This window comes from Ailuropoda melanoleuca, chromosome X (genome assembly GCF_002007445.2).
Source record: "Ailuropoda melanoleuca isolate Jingjing chromosome X, ASM200744v2, whole genome shotgun sequence".
Classification (NCBI taxonomy): domain Eukaryota; kingdom Metazoa; phylum Chordata; class Mammalia; order Carnivora; family Ursidae; genus Ailuropoda; species Ailuropoda melanoleuca.
In genome coordinates this window covers 86,876,124-86,897,611 of record NC_048238.1, presented here as the reverse complement: position 1 = coordinate 86,897,611, position 21,488 = coordinate 86,876,124, and the positions used below count along the sequence as shown (strand labels likewise).

The 21,488-nt window shown below is 44.4% G+C and overlaps 1 protein-coding gene across 7 annotated transcripts in view; it reads right to left on the bottom strand.

Moving 5' to 3' along the window:
• Nucleotides 1–21,488, bottom strand: part of GRIA3 (glutamate ionotropic receptor AMPA type subunit 3) — a 267,816-nt gene that overhangs the window by 11,736 nt on the left and 234,592 nt on the right. For 5 of the 7 annotated variants that reach the window (XM_034649234.1, XM_011234226.3, XM_011234224.3 and 2 more), the window contains one exon: nt 12,265–12,512. In XM_034649234.1, the coding sequence (XP_034505125.1) occupies nt 12,265–12,512 (248 nt within the window). Of the gene's footprint in view, nt 1–11,587; nt 11,703–12,264; nt 12,513–21,488 lie in introns of all 7 variants that reach the window. The other 2 variants (XR_004622357.1, XM_019807524.2) reach the window with 1 other exon arrangement.

The window sequence follows — 21,488 nt, the reverse complement described above, 5'->3', positions numbered from 1 at the left end:
GAACCCCCAGAGGAGCCCCATGATCAAACCTATTTTTCTAATAATACGAAGACCTTCCTTTCCCTTCTCACTCTTATTGCCTCCTGCTGCACAGTGGAGTTTCCTGGAGGCTTCACAACACGTGATCTCGCAATAGGTTGAAGGAAAAAGCAGAAACGAGAATCCTATTCTCTTCTATGAAGCCAGATATTAAAGAGATTTGCAAACTCATAGGACAGTGTCACTCCTTACTAATTTTGTTTTGGAACACTGTAGTTAGTTTTCATAAAAAGTATGCTATTTATGTTAACATATGTTGAGTTTATTATTTTTAAAATAAATTAATGAAAACATGCTTTTAAAACTCCATTTTAGTTTCCGGTAAGGCAAATATTAGTAGATACAACACACATAAACAAAATCATTTGGGAGTTCCCTATAATTTTTAAGTGTGTAAAGGGGTCTTGGGACAAAGAAAAGTTGGAGAAGCCCCGGTCCAGGAGCAGGGAAGGCTTTTCCTGTGCCGGGCCTGTTCTAGGTCACCACCATCCACTGTTGCCCAAACCCAGGCTCAGTATGTCAGCACTTTAGAATCCTATTTCTGACAAATGGCCGGTCCCTGCCTGAGGCCATCCAGTGGCCTCCACAGAAAGGCTGGTCACTGCTCTCCACGTCTGTGGCCTCCGTGGTTACTGTGGAGGTTACCTTAGTGCAGTGGTTCTCAATCAGGGGTCCTCTTGGCCTCCAGGGGCTGTTCGGCAATGTTTAGAGTCACTTCTCATTGTCACAACTGGGTGGGGGGAAAGTACAGGCATCTAGTGGGTAGAGGCCAGGGATGCTGCTAGACCCCCTACTGTGCACAGGCCAGCCCCCACCCCGAAGCCCCCAATGTCAAGTGGGCCGAGGTTGGGAAGCCCTGCCTTAGAGCATCCAGACCTCATCCGTTGCCCCCGGAAATTTAGAGGAACCTGACAAATGATATACTTTTAGAAGTTTAGTCTTGATTGGGAAAAAAAAAAATCACAGGGCTTATGAAATCTGGCAGGGAACCAATGTGCGTTTGGGAACTTCTAAATAAAAATGAAGGAGAAAAACAAACATTTCAAGCAGCAGCACAGCCCAAGGAGCATAAAAGCTGTAATCAGAAATCACAGATAATGCCACTTAACAAGGTTAGGGTAGCTGCCAAGAAAAGAAAATACTTGAAAGGCCTGAATCTCCTAGAACTGCTTGTTGCTGTGTGTGTTTGGGGAGGGGGATGCACTCCTGAGATGGCAGAGAAAAACCGCCAGGATTTTCTTTCTTACTGTACCTTACTGGTTGTATTGCCCAGCTCAATCCAAATCAACTGAATGTATTGACACCCTCCCCCAACACACACACACACACACACACACACACACACACACACACAGAGTTTGGGATTTTAAAGGAAGAGGAATGAGGTGGGCATTTGGTCATTTTAAATGTCACTTTCTCCACGAAGCCATTTATGCTCCCCACCTCTGTATTTTCTCCCCTCCTTATTATTTATACCCATGTCTTGTAACTCACACAGGACTGTGGGCTTTTCAAATGCAGGGACCATGGCTTAAGTATTATTCTCTCAACAAATGCTGGTTGAACTCTCTTTTAGCGTCTTGCTTTTCAGCCTGGTATTCCACAAAATTATCACACTTCCTCTTATTGCTCAAATTGAACGATCACCCTAGGAAGGTAGATTTATGGTCTCTACTTTGTAAGTAAAGAAACCGAGGCACAGATCGGTTAGGCAACCTGCTCATGCCTGCACAGCGAACGAGGCGGCAGGCCAGAGGGCAAATGCTTATCTCTTCAACCCTGTACTGTGCGTTCTCCGATGGAACACACAGAAGGGTGGCGGTCCTCCTTATTTTTGTTCTTGCGCTTGGATGTTCATAATGAAGTCTGTCTTCAGGGACCACCGTACGGCGGATAACTATCCCCCTAGCAAGGGCGCGCTGGCCGCTGGGGCCTTCCACCGCGCTGCGGTGGCGTGTCCCCAGGGGAAGGCTTCAGAGCAATTACTGCAGGCCCTTGCCTGGTGCCTCAGAGAATTGTAAGTCAGAAATATTTATTGTACTCACCTCGGTAGAGAACATAAAGAATTAAACAAACTAGGTCAGATTCCTGTCATGGAAATTAGTCAGGCGTTCTCCCCTCTGCCAGGCTTGGGAGGGCTCTGAGTACAGCCCTCCCAAGACAAGGGCAAGGGCCTGGAGGCCCAGAGGCCTAGGCAGAGAACAGGAGAGTTATGTGAGGTAATTTCAGGGGGTCTGGGAGTGTCCCCGGTCCGAGAATATTTTCCTCCCGGGGACCTGAAATTCCATCCTGAGAATCGCACACCTTTAAGTGTGAGCAACAGTCCTTGTTAAAATACAAAGCGTCTTGGGGGAATGGGAGATGGGCCAGAGTAACTATTTACAAATCCCAACTCTCTGTTCCATTCTGTTTCAAAACTGTTCAGGGAGGAAGAGGGTAAAGCTCCCCCTAAGAAGAGATCCGTCCGCTGCTCCTGAAGTCATAGAAATGCGTGTGGACTGGTGAGCGGATGGCAAGGGTTAAGGGCCGAGGTGAACTAGCGTCATTTGAAAGCATGCGAAACTTTCCTGAGTGTGGGGAAAAGTCCTGGAGTGGCATCGATTTTTTTTTAAGTAGAGGTAGTAATGTAATTCATAATGCTTTGAAAATGAGTTCTACTTTGGGAAAAAAAAAACAAACCCAGAACTGGCTGATACAGATTTTTGCTTATCTCGGCCATCCACGCCTGGCAGGACCTCAGCTACAAAGGACGGTGCTCACGAATCCAAGGCATCCAGCCCTGGGTGGCGGGTGTCCAGGTTTCCAGCTCATTCCTGGCAGGTGCCAGCCAGGTCAGTGTTATCTTAGTGATGGCTAGCGTTACACAGGGAAACAGTTTCAGGATAAAGAAGACCGTTTTCTTTACTGTGAAAGTAGAAACTGTTTACTTAAAAAAAAAAAAACTAACTAAAATTTTTTATATATTTCAAAAGAAGAGTCAAATTTGTTTTTCAATTTTGAATTCAGGAAATACCCCAAAATAGGTAGTCTGGAGCCATGAGCAAAGAACAGAGAAGTGTGGGGAGAGGCTGCGAGGGTGCTGAGTTTCCCCAGAGTGGGAAAGAAGATAAAATGGCCTAGTGAATTAATGACCACGCTGATTCCTCCCAATGGTGATCCTGGAAGGGTTAATATAAAAATCTGTACTGTGGCCATGTCTCTGAGCCTGAAAAACACAGGATCCTGGGGGCAGTATGATTTATCTGCCCAAGAGACTATGGAATAGATTCTGCTCTGAATGGCTTCACTTCTCCTTTCTGAGCAGGGACACCTAAAGAGCAAATGCCTGTTTAATTAATGATGCCCGAAGCCCTTCAGTGGCACCCTCAGGAGGGGTAGCTATAGGTGTAAGTGCGTGGGTCACCGCGAAAGACAAGGAGATCACAGGGAAGGAGAAGTAGTATATGAGGAAGGGTGATGTATTTGCATGGTCAGTGAGGAAGCCGCTCCGACAGCAGCTCTGGATGGTGACAGTGCAAGCTGGTCGCAGTCACGGCCTAAGCTGGCAGCCCGCCCCTCACCCCACGCCTCATCTAAACCACACTCCAACTTACTGACATTTGCTTCTTGGTACCTAGTGATTTTTTTCTTTTGAATGACTTTTTAGAATTGTCTTCAGCCTAGTGGAGGGAGGCTAGACAACTTCTCTTTCACTGGCTTTTTTACTGAAGATATTTCAGGTTTTCATGGGGTCGAGTCCCCTTTCCCAATTGCTCACTTGCTTCCCTAGCCTTTTCCGAAAACCTCCTAGCGTCACTCAGGAAGTCACAGGCATGTGCAGACAGGCGGCTAGAGACATCTCTGTCCAGGTAGGTCTTGATTTATTAAGTTGAAGCCAATGCATGACCAAGCAAGAGAAGATTCTTTGCTAGATAAAAGGATTTACTCTAAGGTCCTTTGTATTCTTTTCTGTCGGTTACCATGGGATAGGTGACCTCTCCACACACTAGCTCTTGGAGTTCATGGCAGTTCAACTTATGCCCGAGGCTGCACTAGAATCTGGAGCGCTTAAAAAAAAAATCTCTCTCCAAATCTTTTCACAGGGCTTTCTGGGTGCAGGATTCTAGGAGAATGAGGGTTTAGGTCATTTCAATCCTTCTACCCTTAGATCAGCCTGAGCTTTCTCCACAACCTGGGAGCGTGTCCATACGACTGCTGGCATTGCTGGGCTCTGGCCACCCGGGCAACCCTCAGTCCCCAGGGGCAGCCACAGTGATTTGCAGAGTTACGCAGAGCTTAGCTGCTAGAAGCTCCCTCTGAGTGAGAATTTATATCTACGTGGTTCACAAATGTAGCTCAAACCTATTTAACTCCTTGGTAATGAGATCATAATTTCATGCAAGTTCAAAGAGCAAATGCAATAATGCATGTATATAACACGAGGAATTGAAGGCCGTGAGTCATTTTACTAAGGGCCTAACAGTGCTAGGGACTGAAACCTGTCGATGAGCATCTATGCTGGAGAAGCAGCTCCAGGAGTCACTTGTGGATATGTGAGTAAAGCCAGTGCATTTCCAGATGAGAATCTCTCAAATTCCAAGTGAGAGACCCCTTGAGTCCCCACAGTGTGAATTTCACTGATGGACTTCTGCCAAACTGGGCCTTTGTCCAACCTCTCCCTTTAGAACAGGAATCCAAAACCATTACTGGTTGTGGACTATCTCACGCAGCCCAATTTTCTGGGAGGACTTCTTAACTCCGTTTGTCCCTGGCAGAGAGAAGGGGGTCAGGGCAGACTAAGCATCTGGAGAAGCCAGTTTTGGTTAAAACGTGGCCACAGATACTTCCCCGAGTCATAGTTGATGCACTTGAAAACTCCATTTTAAGATCCATTAAAAACTCAAACTATCAAATTCGGTTGAGCTTTATTACATAGAAACGTGTTTCCTTTAGTTCATCCCACCGGCACCAAGAAAGAAAAGCCTAGACGGAGAAGACAGACAGAAACTGATCTCACTTTAGATCGGAAACTCACATGACGTGTGTTTCTGAAGATGGCGAGTTCATGCCCCTGACTCTAGGCAAAATGTTCACTGACAGTTTAATCTGATGGGTGCCAGCATCTTCTTTTCTCCCCAGTAGCCCTCTCTTGAGCACGACCCATAGAAAAATAACCAGTCTTAGCTTACACTCCATTAGATTGCAACAAATGGGGTCCGTCTATCAGATCCGCAAGCTGACTACTGGTTGCCAGGCCAGGGCACGTGCCACCGTCTCCTAGCACGCCTTCCAGCATCCACTTACTGCCCTTTCCAGCAGTGAGGCTACATAGGACACATCAGCAGAGACAGTCTCTCTCTATCACTCTCTCTTTCAAATGTAAAGTATGCTATTGCCTTCATTTTGTATTTTGAGAAATATTTGCTTCAAGGCCAGATGAAATTAAGCTTTATGGTGAATTTGGTGCTTGGAACACACTTTTGCCAGCTGTGACCAATGGGGATTTGCCTCACGTGCCAAGGGCCAAATGCTGTACCGCTCTCTAGAAAGTCAAAAGAGAATGGATTTCAATCGTTCTCCATAAATTTGCCCCCACCCTTCTCCACCAACTTCAACTCCCACCCTCATTGCATGTATTTCGATCATTTCAAATCTTTCATGTCTCTTTTCCATGGCTGTCTTGCCTTTCGGAGAGTGTGGTTCTGTAACCTTCTCTCCAAATGAAAGGAAACCAAATGATTTGGTCTTAGTGGGGCAGAAAGGGTATAGACACACACCGTTTCGCTCTGCCCCTGCAGCCGTCTCTCCTCTTGTTAATTGTATACCAGCGTTCTTACCTGCAGGCTTTGCACTCCTGCTTCTCTTTCTGTAGCTCTGGTGTTGAACATTTAGTCATTATTTGTCAATGAGAAACACATTCAACTTATCAGGATAACACCAAAGGCAAATCATCATGTCTTAATCATAGAAACCATGTTAAGGCCACGCAGTCAATTTCCACAAAAAAAAAATCGCTAGAATGGATTAATTAAAACAAATTTTTTTCTGGATTACAATTTTTTTTCCGGTGGTAGAATTTATTCTTTAACACCATCTGGCAAAAATCAATGGTTTTGGCAGTCACTGGACTGGTTCAGTTCTCAAGGCAAAAAGGTCCCTTGCTTGAAGCAGCCACTTGAGAGAAAGTGAGGGTTTGCTCTTGGGAAGAAGACCTGAGTAAAGTTCAAGGAGCAAATTTAGTCACTACCAGGAAAGAGAACTGTCAGGTTCTTCATACTTCCAGGAGGCAGCATCAGCACAGAGACATGCAAACCAACGAAGAGCATAATATACTCACCCTACTCCTTGATCCCAAACCAGTCTCGATGATTCACAGGAACTTCTTCTAAGACCCAGGAAGTGCCATCGATCTGTAATGATTCTTGCCTACACACATAACAGTGTCAATAAAGAGTCATTGGGATCCATCTTAACCCTGGGCATCCAAAATGTCTACCTTTAGGGATGGCTTCTGCCAATAAAAGGTCCATCTTGTTGCAGGTAAAAGGCAGATAGATGCAGATTCACATCCGTGACCCAAGGCCCAAGAATGTCAAAGAATTCTGGGTGTGGAAGAGAAGTGGTTAAGAGACGGTGGCATAGGAGAGGAGGATTGTAGACATACACGGAAGAAGAAATACACACAAAACTGAGGATCTCATTTATACATATGGGAAACATGGTATCACCTCATTCATCTAAGGACCACCAAACAGGAAGCTGAGGCCATTTGGAAGTGGGCTGTTCTAAAGTATAACTTTTTACTGTCTTTGAATACGAGACTTGCTAAGCAAATGCAGGAGATGGAAAACAGGATTGCTAGTGATAGGAAGGAAGGACGCGTTTGAATTTCTTAAGAGAACAAACTCTTTTTAGGTCCTTTGAAAGCACCCACATGAAAAGAAGCACAACTAATTTTAATTGCAAGCCACTTTTTGAATTTAGGAAAACAGGTTCCCTAAATGTTTTCCTAGCATCACAGTGGTTATTCTAGTCCCTATATAGTTTTGAAGACAACAAAGCTGCTTTTCTCTATCGAGATTCTATAAATCGTAAGATCACTCAACCATTTATTTACTTAATCAAAGTTTAACTGCATATCTCCCATCGTCATCCCTTACTTCCCGCTATGCCTTGCAAGGTATGGCACCGGTCGTACAACTCTCCTTCCAGTCAAGGGGTTCAGGATGGGTCCACTGAAACATTCTGTTCCAGTGTTCCCCAGAGCACACATAGCGTGCTGATTTTCAGCTTGAAAAATATGGACCCTGGATGTCTAAATCCCTGGATAGAACTAAAGCCAAGACAATTTTAGGGAGAGATGGGGGATGGTTTATAAAGCCTTGTCCCCCCAGACACACGAAGCTTGTTTCTTAGAGCAGACCCCCTCTAGGAAGGTACAGCTACCCAGGAAAGCTAAGCTCTTCCCTTTTCCCAAGATTAAGGGAGTGAAGCAGGGTGAGCGGGGGCGGGTCCGAAGAATTTGAAAGTTTGAGGTGACATGCAGCTGTGGAGGGAGGCTGATATGCTTATGTGGTAATTCAGCAGCTAAATCCCCATTCTGCTGTGATTTATAGAGATGGACTTGCACTGGCTGTGCCACAAACCCCCGGTGATAGGGGTTTATAGCTGAAACAACCTACTGGCTCTTAATTACTGCATTTACACACACATCGTAATAACGCATTAACACAAAAGGGTGATTTGCAGGTTAAAAATTCCCAAACCACAGCTCTAATTTTCATGATCCTTGCCTGTACATTTACAGTCATCAAGGAAGGATCAGGTCTGATTTGTTTGGGTCATATTAGCCCAGGTTCAGGAAATGGCTAAAACTGAGAAGTATTTCAGTTCTAGCCTTTAGGCCTGGTTCAGAGGCCACATTAGTGGCTAACCTTGTCTTAATTCCTTGTATTCTGAAAATGAGATAAAATCAGTGAAATGAAGGAATATAAATATCTGTTGCATTAGTTTAAGCATGCACACATTTAAAACAGCCTGAAAAATTGCTGGTTCCTTCGGTAGAAGGGTAACTTTTTGAGAACAGGCTGAAACTGCACGATGTCTCATGCCAGGGTGGAAAAGTCAACAATTTAACATAATTGCCCACTTATCATTATTTTAAGGTTGCAGGAGAGAAACAGAGAGATAAGTATTGTAGGTTTTTCTCCCTCTTCTGGTTTCAGAGATAATAGGTGTGGAAGTGTTTCTGAAAAAGTAAAAGCACTCATAAATGTCAAGCTTTGTGATTATTGTCATTTTTAGTAATCAGCACTAAGGGCTGAAATGGCTTAAATATGCCATTTGCCTTGTAACCAAGGTAGTTGAGAACGAACCTGGTTTATATGGAAATCTCTCACATGCAATCAGATTCGCATTGCTCATCGGCTGGGTCTGCAATATTATCACAAGAGGTGACCCTGAAAGTCAGCAGAGATCTGCGATAGCATTAGCTGTGTGACCTTCTCAAAGTCACCACCATCTCTGGGTCTCACTCTCCATGCAATGATGGTATATTCAGCAGTCAATTGTCATGATAACTGGGGATGGGCTACAGAGAAGAAATTTAATTCTCAAGCCACTTTACTAACACAGTCAAACCTCGCTGGTTTGGGACTAACATAGGGGAAAGACTGAATGAGAAAGTCCTGAATTACAAAACAGGTTTGAGGAATGACAGCTTTATTACTGTAGGTCTGTTTTGTAACTCAAACTCCCTATAATACTTTAGCAGAGAGATTTGTAATGAATATGATTATATCTAACGAATGCTCGCAACGTTTGAGAAAAAATTTGTTCTCTTAAGGAAAAAATTCAGCTGACAATCTAAACTCTCCATTTGCTTAACAAACCTCTCTCGGCCCCTTTCCTGATGCTCTATGGGTAGACCGTCGACTGGGCCCTGTCGGGTTTGTCACAGATTGTAAATCTGAGGGCTCCAGATTAATGGGGCTTCGCTGCCTTTTCTACCTTCTTCTCCACTGATTTGCTTTTGGCGTCACCACCAAATAGTGGTAAAGCAGATTCAAGTTCATCTCTTGCCCCTTCTCTTGCTCACTCTCAGAAAACAGCAGGTAGAAGGAGGGAGAGCACACAGGCAAGCTCCTTGGTAATCCGGAAATGGAAAAACCATCGTTGGCGAGGTGGCACTCATCCTACTATTATCCACAGCTGAGAAAGGGGGTGACTTATTTCAAAAGGCTGGCTGGAGGAATGGCCAAAACAAGTGATTTGAGAGATGCCTGGCAGGTAGCACTAGTGTCAAAGAAGCTGGAAACATTTAGGCTCTACTGAACTGTTTTTCCTACTTGCATATCGAAAATCAGATAACCTGGAAAGCGTGGGCTGGCAATAAGGTTACTTGATAACTTTGCAGCAGTATCAGCTGAGGAAAAACAGAAAAGCTTGATTGCTGGTTGTAATTAGGAAAGAGCTGGTCTAAAGTTTTAGGGGTCTTCAGGATACCAAAACATCTGGGTGAAAAGTAAACATTCGGCCCACTACATGCAGATTGGTTTTTGGTTTATGTAACAGCAAACATCTGGTTATTTGAAAACTTCTGGGCACTTGGCATCATGTGGATGTTTTGGAATCATCTTGACACAGTCCATGGCTCCTTTGTAACCATGCTGAGTGTGAATGATGAAGTCATGAGAGCAGTGTATCCAATCCAGCTCAATTTTCATTCTGCAACTCACTTGAATGAGAAAATTAGGTTCTCCGTGGCCTGCTAAGAACATGAGAAGAAGACCAGGAAGAAGGTGCTAAATGCTCTAGGCATCAGGTTAGCCACTGCAAAACTCAACTGAGCCAAAAGCTTGGCTAAGCTGTCAAATGTCATCAGTTCACACTGGTGGGAAGGGAAGTTACTGCTTTCTGACACATAGTAAAACCTTGATTAATTGGAATCCATAAGGGATGAATGGAATTTTCAATAAGAGTACTCATTTTGTTTCATTCTTGGCTAACAACATGTTTTGGTTTTTGCTTTTTCTCAAAATGCTTGTATCCACTTTCTCGCCTCCGGGAAGCAGCCTCTAATGTTTGAGGGTCAATCCAGATGGAGAGAAGATATGGGAGACAAAGCTGAATGTGACCTAACCACAGGTCATCTCTTGGCAAGTGATTTAAAAAAATCAATTCCTTGCAGAATTCTTCTTTTTTGGTACTATTGCTGCTTTCTCATCAATATGGAGTACTGAGGAGGGGCAATTCGGTTAGTTGGGGTACTGGTTAGGTGAGTTCTGGTTAATCAAGGTTTTACAATAAAAGACCTCGCCAATGCCTGGTAAAATTATGTGCTGAAGAAAGTTGAATTTCAATTTATCTCTTTGAAAGTGCTCTGTATCAGTGTTTCCAAACCCATATTATACTGCAGACTGGCCAACTAACTTTTCCATCAGGATCCTGAGGAATGGAGAGAGAAAGAGAAGAGCAGAGGTGTAACCATTGTCTCTGAAGGAGAAAAGGGTTGGCTTGCCTGTCTCTTGGCCTGTGTATGGGAAACACTGTTCTTCACCTTAAGATGCCCATGGTATCTTGGTTGTACAAGAGTTGATCTTACACGCTTCAATATAATTCGCATGCCCTTTGGGTCATGGAGGATTCTGTTTTCAGGTCCTCTCTTGTACTTACCCAACATGTCCTTCCATTACTTGGTATCATGGCTTCTGAGCTTGCCCCTATTTCTTGTTGCTTGGATGAAGGCTATTCGTTTTATTCTTTCTAGCCCCGAAGAGCATTGCGGAGCCAAAGGAATGCCAAGTAAGATGGATTTTCTCGTGAAGGCAGCCTGGATAACAGTTAGACCTACCTGAACCAAGAACATGGCTAAGGAGAAGCCAAATCAGGGATTTATACACATGGAGTACCACAGTTAGGTGACGCGCTTGTTTAAATATACAAAATGTCTTTGCCAAGTCTGTATATGCGGTGGCCTATTGAAGAAAGACCCCATTTAACTTGAAACCAACTTGATCTTTGGCTTTCAAGTTAAGCGGGGCCAGCTTAAACAGGCCATCACATATCAAGAACACCATCTCATCACTCACACACGTAACTGAAGATGCCAACTCTAATCAACGAACCAACCGACCTCTGTGAGCAACCGTCATGCCTTAGGAAAAAACCAAACGCTGTAACCTGACTTTTCAGTAGATAGATTTGATTTCTCACACCACTCGTGTGAGGCAGGCGGGGACAGTCCTAAGGCAAGCTTGGGGCTCTTGAAAGCCCAGGCCGTTGAAACCCACACCGTGGCCTTCATAACGCAACCAGTCTGGCGTGTGAGGGGATGGGAGGGGTGTGGAGGGGGAGCCTCTGTCTGGGAGTTTAAGAAGGGACCCAAGTTAGATCAAAAATGTGGGCAGTGCCCTGGAGTCTTTCTGGTTCCCAAAGCTGCCAGGCAGGGGAATAACCTGGTCATTCCACCTTATGTGTGAGTCTTGTGCTCTCTCCTCAATAATAAGATAACAGTCTTGCCGATTACTCGTCACTAAGGGTACCCGGTTGTGGTGACATTGAGGCTGACCTTGGAGTCACCGCCCCCGCTGCCGCACTCTCCTTTGTCGTACCACCATTTGTTTTTCAATTTGTCCAAGAGGCCTTGCTCATTCAGTTTTAATACTGCCAGGTTAACAGCATTTCTTGAAACGATAAAACATAACTTGTAAGAAAATGCACAAATGCTTAGGAAATCGTTAACGTATAAAAAGGAGCACAAGAGGACAAATTGGCTAAATTTCACAGAACGTGGAGCTATAAAAATGTCTGTACAGCAAATACAGGGTTAAATATTGGAAGGTGGCATGGAGGATAACATTTGCTCAAAACTGAAGTGTGCGGGATGGGGAAATTGTCTTTGAGAAAAAAAGTAACAAGAACACCACATCCATGCAATTAACATTCGTCACATATGGCACCATAACTTGGCTTTTACCATTTAAATTGAAAAAGCCGTTGAACTGTAAAATTAAAACAGCAACAAACAGTCAGAGAGGACAACACAGAGAGAGAACATTAAAAAAAAATGGATGCATTAAATCGATGAAACCATAATTTACCGTCTTATTTAACTCCATGGAATAGTGTAGGTTTTAAACTTTAAAAAGTTACCTCAAAATCCACAAGAAAGAAAATGACAACAAAATGCATCAGGGTAGGTGGAATACTATAACAACACGGATATTGTTATATTATTCCACCCACCTTAATGCTGAGCCTTTAGGGGTTGCCACACCATAGCCTTTGGAATCCAGATTTCCACCAACTTTCATGGTGTCACACGGTTTTCTCTGCTCAATGTACTCATTCATGGTTGACTCCAGCAGGAAGGCGAACTTTCCCTTGGACTTCCGCACTCGGGCCACTCCGTCTGCTGTTGTTTTGGTAAACACAGATGGCTCTGCTGATTTCATGTAAGACCACATTTTCTCGTAGACAGCAATTTTGGACCTCTGCAACAGAGAGGAGAGCTCTTAGAGCTGCCAGATATTAACACCGGAAGTGGCGTTGGCGCTGTGGTTCTCGAACGTGCTTGGTTACCGCCCACAGGAAGACAAGCGGGCCACGCTGTGACCCTGTAGCGACGCGCATACATATGTAAGCGTGGTTCCAAAATCGGTTTCTCAAAACCACACTTGGCTTTGCGATGTGTGATGCTCTCTGAGATTTGCCACCCTGTTCTAATTCACTGCAACACACACACACACACACACACACACACACACACACACACACACACCAGTCAGGACCCACTGAATTGATTTCATGGCTGCGCTAATGGGTTTGCAATCCGGTTTGAAAAACACTTTCTTGGTTCAATCTTCCTCTCCATTCAGAAATCTCCCCTACGATATCCTGCTCTGTCATTACCCTTTACCTGCCCGAAAAAATACGCCATTGGAGGGAAGCCTACAACCATTTTAGTGAGCCCACTCCCGCAAAGGGCATCAAATATTGTAATAAAGTACTTTCTTATTCTGAGCTGAAATTTGTTTCTCAGTAGCTAGCAACCCTCAGCACGATCTGCTAGAGCTATGCAAAGCAATCCTGTCCCTGCTTCTGCGTGACGGCCCTCCAAATGTTGCAAGGCTGTTGTCATACCCCCTCTTCATCTCTTCATCTGGTCAAACTCCACTGATGTCTAAAAGTATTTCCAGAACGCTCACAATTTTGGTCGATCTCCCATAGGATTCTATGTCTCTCTTCAATTAGATTGCCTAGAGATAGACATGGTACCCCAGATATCCGACAAAGACAGAATGGAAAGACACACGGTTTGCTTCTTGTCATTGGAGCATTGTTTTCTAGCACAACACTGCCTGAGTTTGCATTAATGTATTTAGCCTTTCATCCATCCTTTCAACAAATATTTCCTGAGCACCTGCTTTATCTAAAGCACTCTACTGGGGGTGTTAAGAATGTAATAGAGAGTGAATAGGGTCCCTCTCTCAACTCAGTTGGAGGCCAAACCCAAACTGTTAGTTCTTTTTGCCAAGCCAAGTTTCCCTCATCTTTACCGTTTCGGATTTTGAATTTAATGCCATTAAATTTCATCTCAATTCAGGTGGCCCTTAGAACATGTACTAAATGCTTATAGCTCTATGTTAGGCATTCTGGAGCCTGTAAAGGGAGTGTGATCTCAATGACCCCAGGACTTCCAACTGAGTTGGGAGCTAGGTCCTTAGGAATGAAAACCCTACAGAAAAACTCTAAAGCACTATTTGCCCAGAGGTGAGGTAGCATGGTAGAAACTAGAAACCTATCCCATGATGTCAAGTGTCCTTTTATGGGCTTTCCTGGCCCAGACCTCAGCTTTTTTGATTGTTAATTTAGTTGCTTTCCTCTGGATTTTGGCCAGCTACATTCTTGATGCCTGCTTAAATAATTCCAGAGGGCCGGAGCTCTCAGAGCTATCGCCATGGAAAGTGTTTATGGCAATGAGACCCCCCCCCCCCGAGGCCCTCACTGAGCCACTGAAACTGTTCACTGAAATTGGAAATATGCTTTCCACATTTGGTTTGCAAAAAAAAACAGAAAAAAAAAGCCAATATGGCTGAAGCCGAATGAGCAAAAGGGAGAATGGTAGGAAAGGAATTTAGAAGGATAATCAGAGGTCAGGTCTTGTAGGGCCCTGTAGGTCATGGTAAAAAGTTTGGATTTATTCTGATTGGAAAATATTGAAGGATTTTGAGAAGGGGTATGATAAGATCCAATTTAAAGTTTTAAAACATTACTCCAGCTGCTGTATAGAGAATCCACTCTAAGGTGGGCCAGAGTGGAAGCAAGAGGACTGGTTAGGGGGCTATTCTAGTAGTCCAGGGGAGAGATGGTGGTGGCTTCGACTAGGTTGGGAGCAATGGAGGTAGAAAGAAGAAGTTGAATTCAAGGTACGTTTTGGGGAGACAGCACACAAGCTTTGCTAATGGACCTCTCCACCTGATGGTCCTATAGACACTTTGAGATTAAATATTTCCAAACCAAACGTATTGTCCTTCTTATAAAGCCTGGCTCTCCTAAATTCTATCAGTAAACCACCTAACATTCAAGCTAGAAAGTTTGGTTTGGCTCCTTCCTCAGCCTCTCATTATGCCACGTTTGTTCTGACATAGAAATGTAGGAGCTGTCCTTTTGTCTTCTTTCCATCCTCATTACCATTGCCCAGGATCAGACTCCCATCATTTTTTGGTCTGGACTATATTGCTTCCTAATTGTTCTCCCGGCTTCATCTCTCTCTTCAATTTATCCCCCAGCGATCCTTCCAAAATGTAAATCTGATCATTCTTTAAAATCTCCCAATAGTTCCCTAAAACCCACGGGACAAAATTCAGACTCTTATGTGTGATATTCAAGAGGCTTCATGATCTTGAGCTGTACTCTCCTACGATCTAGTCACATCGGGCTCCTCACTGTTCACTGGAACAGGCCACACAACTTCACGTTTTATGCCTTTGGTTATGCTTTTGCTTCCGCCTGAATTATCCCTATTCATCTTACAAGGTCCAAAGCAAATATCATGTCTTCTGTGAAGTTTATCCTGACTCTCTCCTGGTCCCACAGAAGTGCTTTCTTGGGTGCTCCGAAAGCACTTTTGCTCATACCTTTGCTACAGAGCTTACTGGAACGCATTTTGGCGAGTTGGCTATGTGACTGTCTTACTCACATTACTGGGTGTTCTTGAGGACAAAGTCCGTGCCTGATTCGGTTTGGCAGCCCTCTTGGCAGCCAGCACAATGCACCTAGTAGGCATTCAAGATATATTTGCTTAATAACTGAAGCTTAGCCTGATCACGGTGACATCTAGATTGTTGGTCAAAGGTATCGGAAGGTTGGTGAAAAATGGCTACCAGTGCTAGTTTTAGAGCCCTGTCGAATTCTAGAGCTGAAGTGACTCTTGAGATCATTGGGTTCAATTTCCAGCTGAACCAGTCAGGATATATGCTTTGTAATCCGTTTTGCTTTGTTTTTGCTTTTGCCACTTGGTCTGCCTTTGTTGTCTACACCAGTAACTCTCCCCTAATAATCAGGTCTTCTAAGATTGAAACCTCACCCATCGACATTTATGCTCATTCCATATCACATTAGTCTCATCTGACGCATAAAACAATTTCTAAACATCACAATGAAATGCATTCTCAATGACTGAATCTTATCTCAGTAGGAATTTCCTAGTCAGTGGCTCAAAGAATTTTTTCCAGAGAATTTTAAAAAATAGTAAATAATTCATATGTGTTGAGAGATATAATAAACAATGTAAGAACACCTTGTACCTGCCACAAAACTCAACAAAACATTATGAGGTCAGTTGAATTCTGACTATATTCGTCTCTGCACTCGGTAGCAATACAGAATAAATCTGCTCTTTTCCACATGGTGTGCAGCCTGAAGATGACCACCACAGGTCTCCTGTTAATCGTCTCTTTCGCAGGCTAAACATTGTAAGGGCCTTTGTTTATTACCTTATGACATGAATTCCAGTCGTCCCCCTCCCCTTTCTGGGATCCCCCATCTTCTAGATATTTTAATTTTTCAGAGGCCTTTCTAAAATGTGGCCCCAAGAATTGATGGTAATATGCTCGATACAGTAGCAGTAGCACAAATGACAGTGACACAGTCCTTCTCCCGATCTGGACATGAGCACAACTTTTCATTTTGACAGGATTCAACAGGCACTTTTCCATATGTTGATAGTCAAGAATTAACTGCATTAACAAAACAGACCAATACATTGGAAGTATGATTGTCACAGAGGCATGCATAATCTGCTAATTCACTTATGGTATTAATTTGCTGTCAGCATGCAGACAAAGTATTATATAATTTGCCAAGAGAGTATTGCTGTTTGTGATATCTCTATGCCCCAAGCACATAACGTGCGCTCTGAGTAACTCATCTGAGAGTTAGGTACCTTGTTTTTAAAGATTTTATTTTTAAGTAATCTCTACACCCAATGTGGGGCTCGAACTCACAACCCTGAGATCAAGAGTCGCACACTCCACCGGCCAAGCCAGCCAGGCGCCCCAGTTTCAGGTACTTTGTACCCCAACATTCCTCAAAGCGGAATGGGTTAGCTTCATGCATTTAGCTTTTGGCCACATTTGCCATCCTGACTATATGGTCCATTTCCACCACTGGATGCATAAGACTAGCTTTGTACATGTCACAGAGAGGCGGTTCTCAGTCTCTCCCTCTCTCCCCCAATTTCGCTGTCTTCTTTACTCAGAGATCCATTCTGTCCCCCTTCTCTGGTATCAGTAGTCTTGGTCCTCATGGAGGTGTTCACTGATACTACTGGGGTGCCTGGGTAGCTCCATCAGTGAAACGTCTGACTCTTGATTTTGGCTCAGGTTGTGATCTCAGGGTTGTGGGACTGAGTCCCGCGTTGAGCTCTGTACTCAGTGTGGAGTCGGCTTGGGATTCTTCCTCTCCCTCTGCCCCTCCCCCACTCAAATGCTCTCTCAAATTATTTAAAACGAACTCTTTAAACAAACAAACACCCCCAAGGGTTTCGGCTACCCTTGAGCAAGGGATCACTTTTATTTGAATAGGGGATCGTCGTCCCAAAAAGGGAAGTGAGTTTCTTGGCGTTGTAAAAGGTGCTGTTCAGGGACTGGAAAAAGCCAGCCCTGCAAACAGGCTACTAACAAAGGGGAAAATGGCATGTTCCAAGCAAAAATCCCTTACCCTCACTCAGTTTTGCCTTCTCTACTTTTATTGTAGATTATTTATTGCTTAACAGTTTGGTCAATTTCTTCTGTAGATCGTACCTTTAGTTAGGAGAACACCATTAAAAACTATAATCTGCTTTTCCTTCCAAATTATTTGGCCTCTCCTCTGAAATTTCTACTTTTTTAAAAGATTTATTTATTTCAGAGAGAGCGAGAGTAGGGGGAGAGGCAGAGGAGAGGGAGAGAGAATCTCAAGCAGACTCTGTGTTGAGCATGGAGCCCAATGCGGGGCTCAATCCCACAACCCTGAGATCGTCATGACCTGAGCCGAAACCCAGACTTGGATGGTTAACCCAGGCGCCCGAAATTTCTACTTTTAATAAAGGTTGGGGGCGGGGGCACTGCTAGCTGGTACAAATTCAAAAAAGTGGCTTTGGCCAGCTCTCTGCCTGAACTGAGCACTGCATTCAGGAGCAAATGTTGTGTCATTGTGTTTCTCAAATACGGGGATATGGACAGGTGATCCTTGCCCTGCAAGGCACTGGAAGAAAGGATGTTGGTGACACGACTGCTCTGGAGAGCTCCCGACCTCCTCTTTCCTCCCTCTCTTCTCTGCCTTTCCTGATGGTTGCTGGCATGGGAAGACGACAGGTGCTTTTGTGTCCTAGTGGGAAGACTCGGGAGAGAGCAAGGCCTGGATGGAGGTGGCCCATTCTCAATGCTTTAATGTGGTTCTAAGTTTCAGGTCTATAGAAGTTCTTTGCATGGTGACTCTGACAGTGGAAGGTGCAAGCATTTGGGTTAGGTCTTCGAAGGGGAGATTTTTGGGGCAAGAGTGTTGCCCGTCGCATAACTTTCAAGTCCTTCCCTTTCTTATTCAGAGACACCTTATTTTCATCATGACCAGAAGCAGGAGATAGTTGAATTTCGTGAAACTTTCTATTCACGTGGGGCTTGGAGGTTGCCAAGGGGATCTGATACACGCCGTCCCATGGAACTTCCATGGGCAGCTTCATGCGGCAGAAGCAGCCGGAATTGTATGTTCATTGCTTTATCCCTGGCATCTAGGACAGCGTCTGACACGCAGAGGGGCTCAGTAAATGTCTGTGGAATGGAAGGATGAATCCCCATTTTACAGACAAGGGAATCAAGAGTGAGAGAGGGTAAACGCGAGGCCGAGGCCAAGCGGTGTCACAGTGGGCGTCCATCAGTCCAGCCCAGAGTCACCACAAACAAGCAAGTCTGGGTCTCTCGGTGCTTGCTACGCAGAGCCTCCAGAATTGTGCCAACCAGAAGGCCACCTGCCCAGCTTCCAACACAGAAACTCGTGGCTACAGATTGTTTTCTCACAAGCCCAGCCTTGTCGCCTCTGACACGGACAATATCCTTTTTGGTGAAAGGAAGCAACTCACCTTCAAAAACACTTTTAATTTCTTGTTTAAGCCTTTTTTTTTTAAATCGGGATAAACTGTCAATTAACCTCAGTCACTTGCCGCTAAGGCCCTGGAACCCATGAATGTTCCTGTCACTCACTGTAACCCTGCTATGGGCCCCTAGTGTTCACGCCTCAGCACGTGACGGGATCTGAGCAGTTTGGAGCAGAAAAGGAAGAGCGGCACATCTGGCTTGCCAAATGCATCTGACACATGCTTTTCTTCCACATCTGCTTTGGAGAAGCCAGCCGCCCTGATGAAGTGCATTTGGAAAAAGGAATCATGGAATTTTACGCTTTCTCTCCCTACAGCAAAGGCAGTGGTTTCGATTTTGACTTGGAGCAAGGCGCGCAGGAAATTACTTCATGTCCGAAGCATGACCCAAACCCCAATTTCATTGTCTTCTTTCCTCCACTTCAAGTTCACACGTTTCTAAGCATTCAGACAAGTCCTGCTTGTCCGTTTCCTCTTGCTCCGACAGCGACTGCTGTGTGACTATGGATTACAGGTGCAAGCCGAGGGAGGAAGGGGAAAGAAACACTGGTTTCTAGTCTTAGTTTTTCTATTGGTACGTTAAGATCCTGCCCGAATTATTTGGGGGGCTGGGCTTTTAGACAACTTCAGTGGAGCTGGAGGTCACCTTTTGCCCAGACATTGAGTTTTGCCCTCAAGTGTCAGGTACCCATTCCAAGTGCCTTTGCCTAACTAACATTTCCACACTGAGCTCTCAAGTCCAGGACGGGTTTCCTTCTACCTCAATGAGTTTCAGATGTGTCCTCTCTGAAGGTGCAGGTGACAATCCAGATCAGTTTCCAGTGACCTTTCTAGCGTGCAAAGTCAGATCACCATTCTGACTTGTCTTCTGTTTCTCATGGCAAGTTAGACTAAGAATATTCCAATGGGTTGAAAGTAGCACCGGTGGCTGTATGACTTTGAAAGCCAGGGTCGACAAATGCTTGGAGAAAATGGTTCTAAAGTCCTATTACCCTATTCTGGGGGAACAGAAGAGGGGACCCAGTATCCTCCACCCCTATGACTCTCCAATCAGCAATGATTTTGCCTCCCAGAAGACACTGGGCAACATCTGGAGATTTTTTTTTTATTATTACAACTTGGGGAGAAGCCAGAGATGCTGCTAAAACTGTAGAATGCACAAGACACCCCCACGACCAACAACGACCCGGCCCGACATGTCCGTAGTGCCACAGCTGAGAAACCCTGCCTTATGCGCTTTGATGGAGCCACTCTTAAATGGGCAAAACAACAATAACTAACATTTAATTGAGCCCATACTTCCAGACTCTGTTTTAGGTGTTTCACTTGTGTCAACTTAAGCAATACTCACAACAACTTTGTGAAAGAGATTACATTACTATCCCATTTAAAAAGTGCACAGACAGAGGCCCAGAGAAGTTAAGTAGCATGCCTAAGGCTGCAGAGCCAGCAGGTGGTGGAGCTGGGAACTCATTCATGCAGCCTCCAGCGTCTGTGCTCTCCAACAGTACACTGTGCCCGGGAAGGTTAAAGGATGGTTGCGAATTACACTGTAGGGCTGGGCCAAGTTCACATAAATTCTGCTCAGAATGGTGCCTATACTTCAGCATGACATCAAGGGGCATGATATTTCTATTATTCCCTCCCTGAAATGTGAGATTGAAGACTAAGATGTTTTACCCTTAACCCACACGAAGTCCTCACTTTTGAAACCAGAAGTCCACAAATTATTTTTTCCCTTTATTTTGAGAATGAAAACATAAATATGGACTACTAGGGCTGTGATCAAGCAAGACCGAATCAGCTTTTATTGTTTCTGATGTTCTCATGTTTCACTCCCCGACCTAGGCAGTACCAGCTCTTCCCCATTTGCCTTACCAGATACAAGATGCCCTCCCCACTTCATCCTGCTCACAGAAAAGGATTAGAAACATTCCCAACTGAGCAAGAAATGATGGGAAAAAACCTAAAGTGGGATCCCCTGACAGGAGAACTTGCATTTCAGCAAAGATCAAAACACAGCTAAAGAAATGACAGTCCAATGGTGGACACCTCAACTGGTTAAGGGAGAGGTGTGTGTGGGTATTGAAAGGCTGACTTTTCTTACTATATACCCACACCTTTAGATTGTAGGATCTATTTTCAGGGCAGAGAATGGGCCACAGAGATAGTGTGTCTGTCACACCCTTTCACTACTAGCTAAAGCAAAGCCTCTAATTCACGTTGCCGGACTTCAAGCCGTACTACCAAGCTGTGATCACAAAGACAGCATGGGACTGGCACAAAAACAGACACATGGACCAATGGAACAGAATAGAGAACCCAGAAATGGACCCTCGGCTCTATGGGCAACTAATCTTTGATAAAGCAGGAAAAAACATCCGGTGGAAAAAAGACAGCCTCTTCAATAAATGGTGCTGGGAAAATTGGACAGCTACGTGCAAAAGAATGAAACTTGACCACTCTCTCACACCATACACAAAAATAAACTCCAAATGGATGAAAGACCTCAATGTCAGACAGGAATCCATCAAAATTCTAGAGAACATAGGCAACAACCTCTATGGCATCAGCCAGAGCAACCNCAGCCAGAGCAACCTTTTTCATGACATATCTCCAAAGGCAAGAGAAACAAAAGATAAAATGAACTTGTGGGACTTCATCAGGATAAAAAGCTTCTGCACAGCCAAGGAAACAGTCAAAAAAACTAAGAGGCAGCCCGCGGAATGAGAGAATATATTTGCAAATGATGCTACAGGTAAAAAACTGGTATCCAAGATCTACAAAGAACTTCTCAAACTCAGTACACGAGAAACAAACAAATCATAAAATGGGC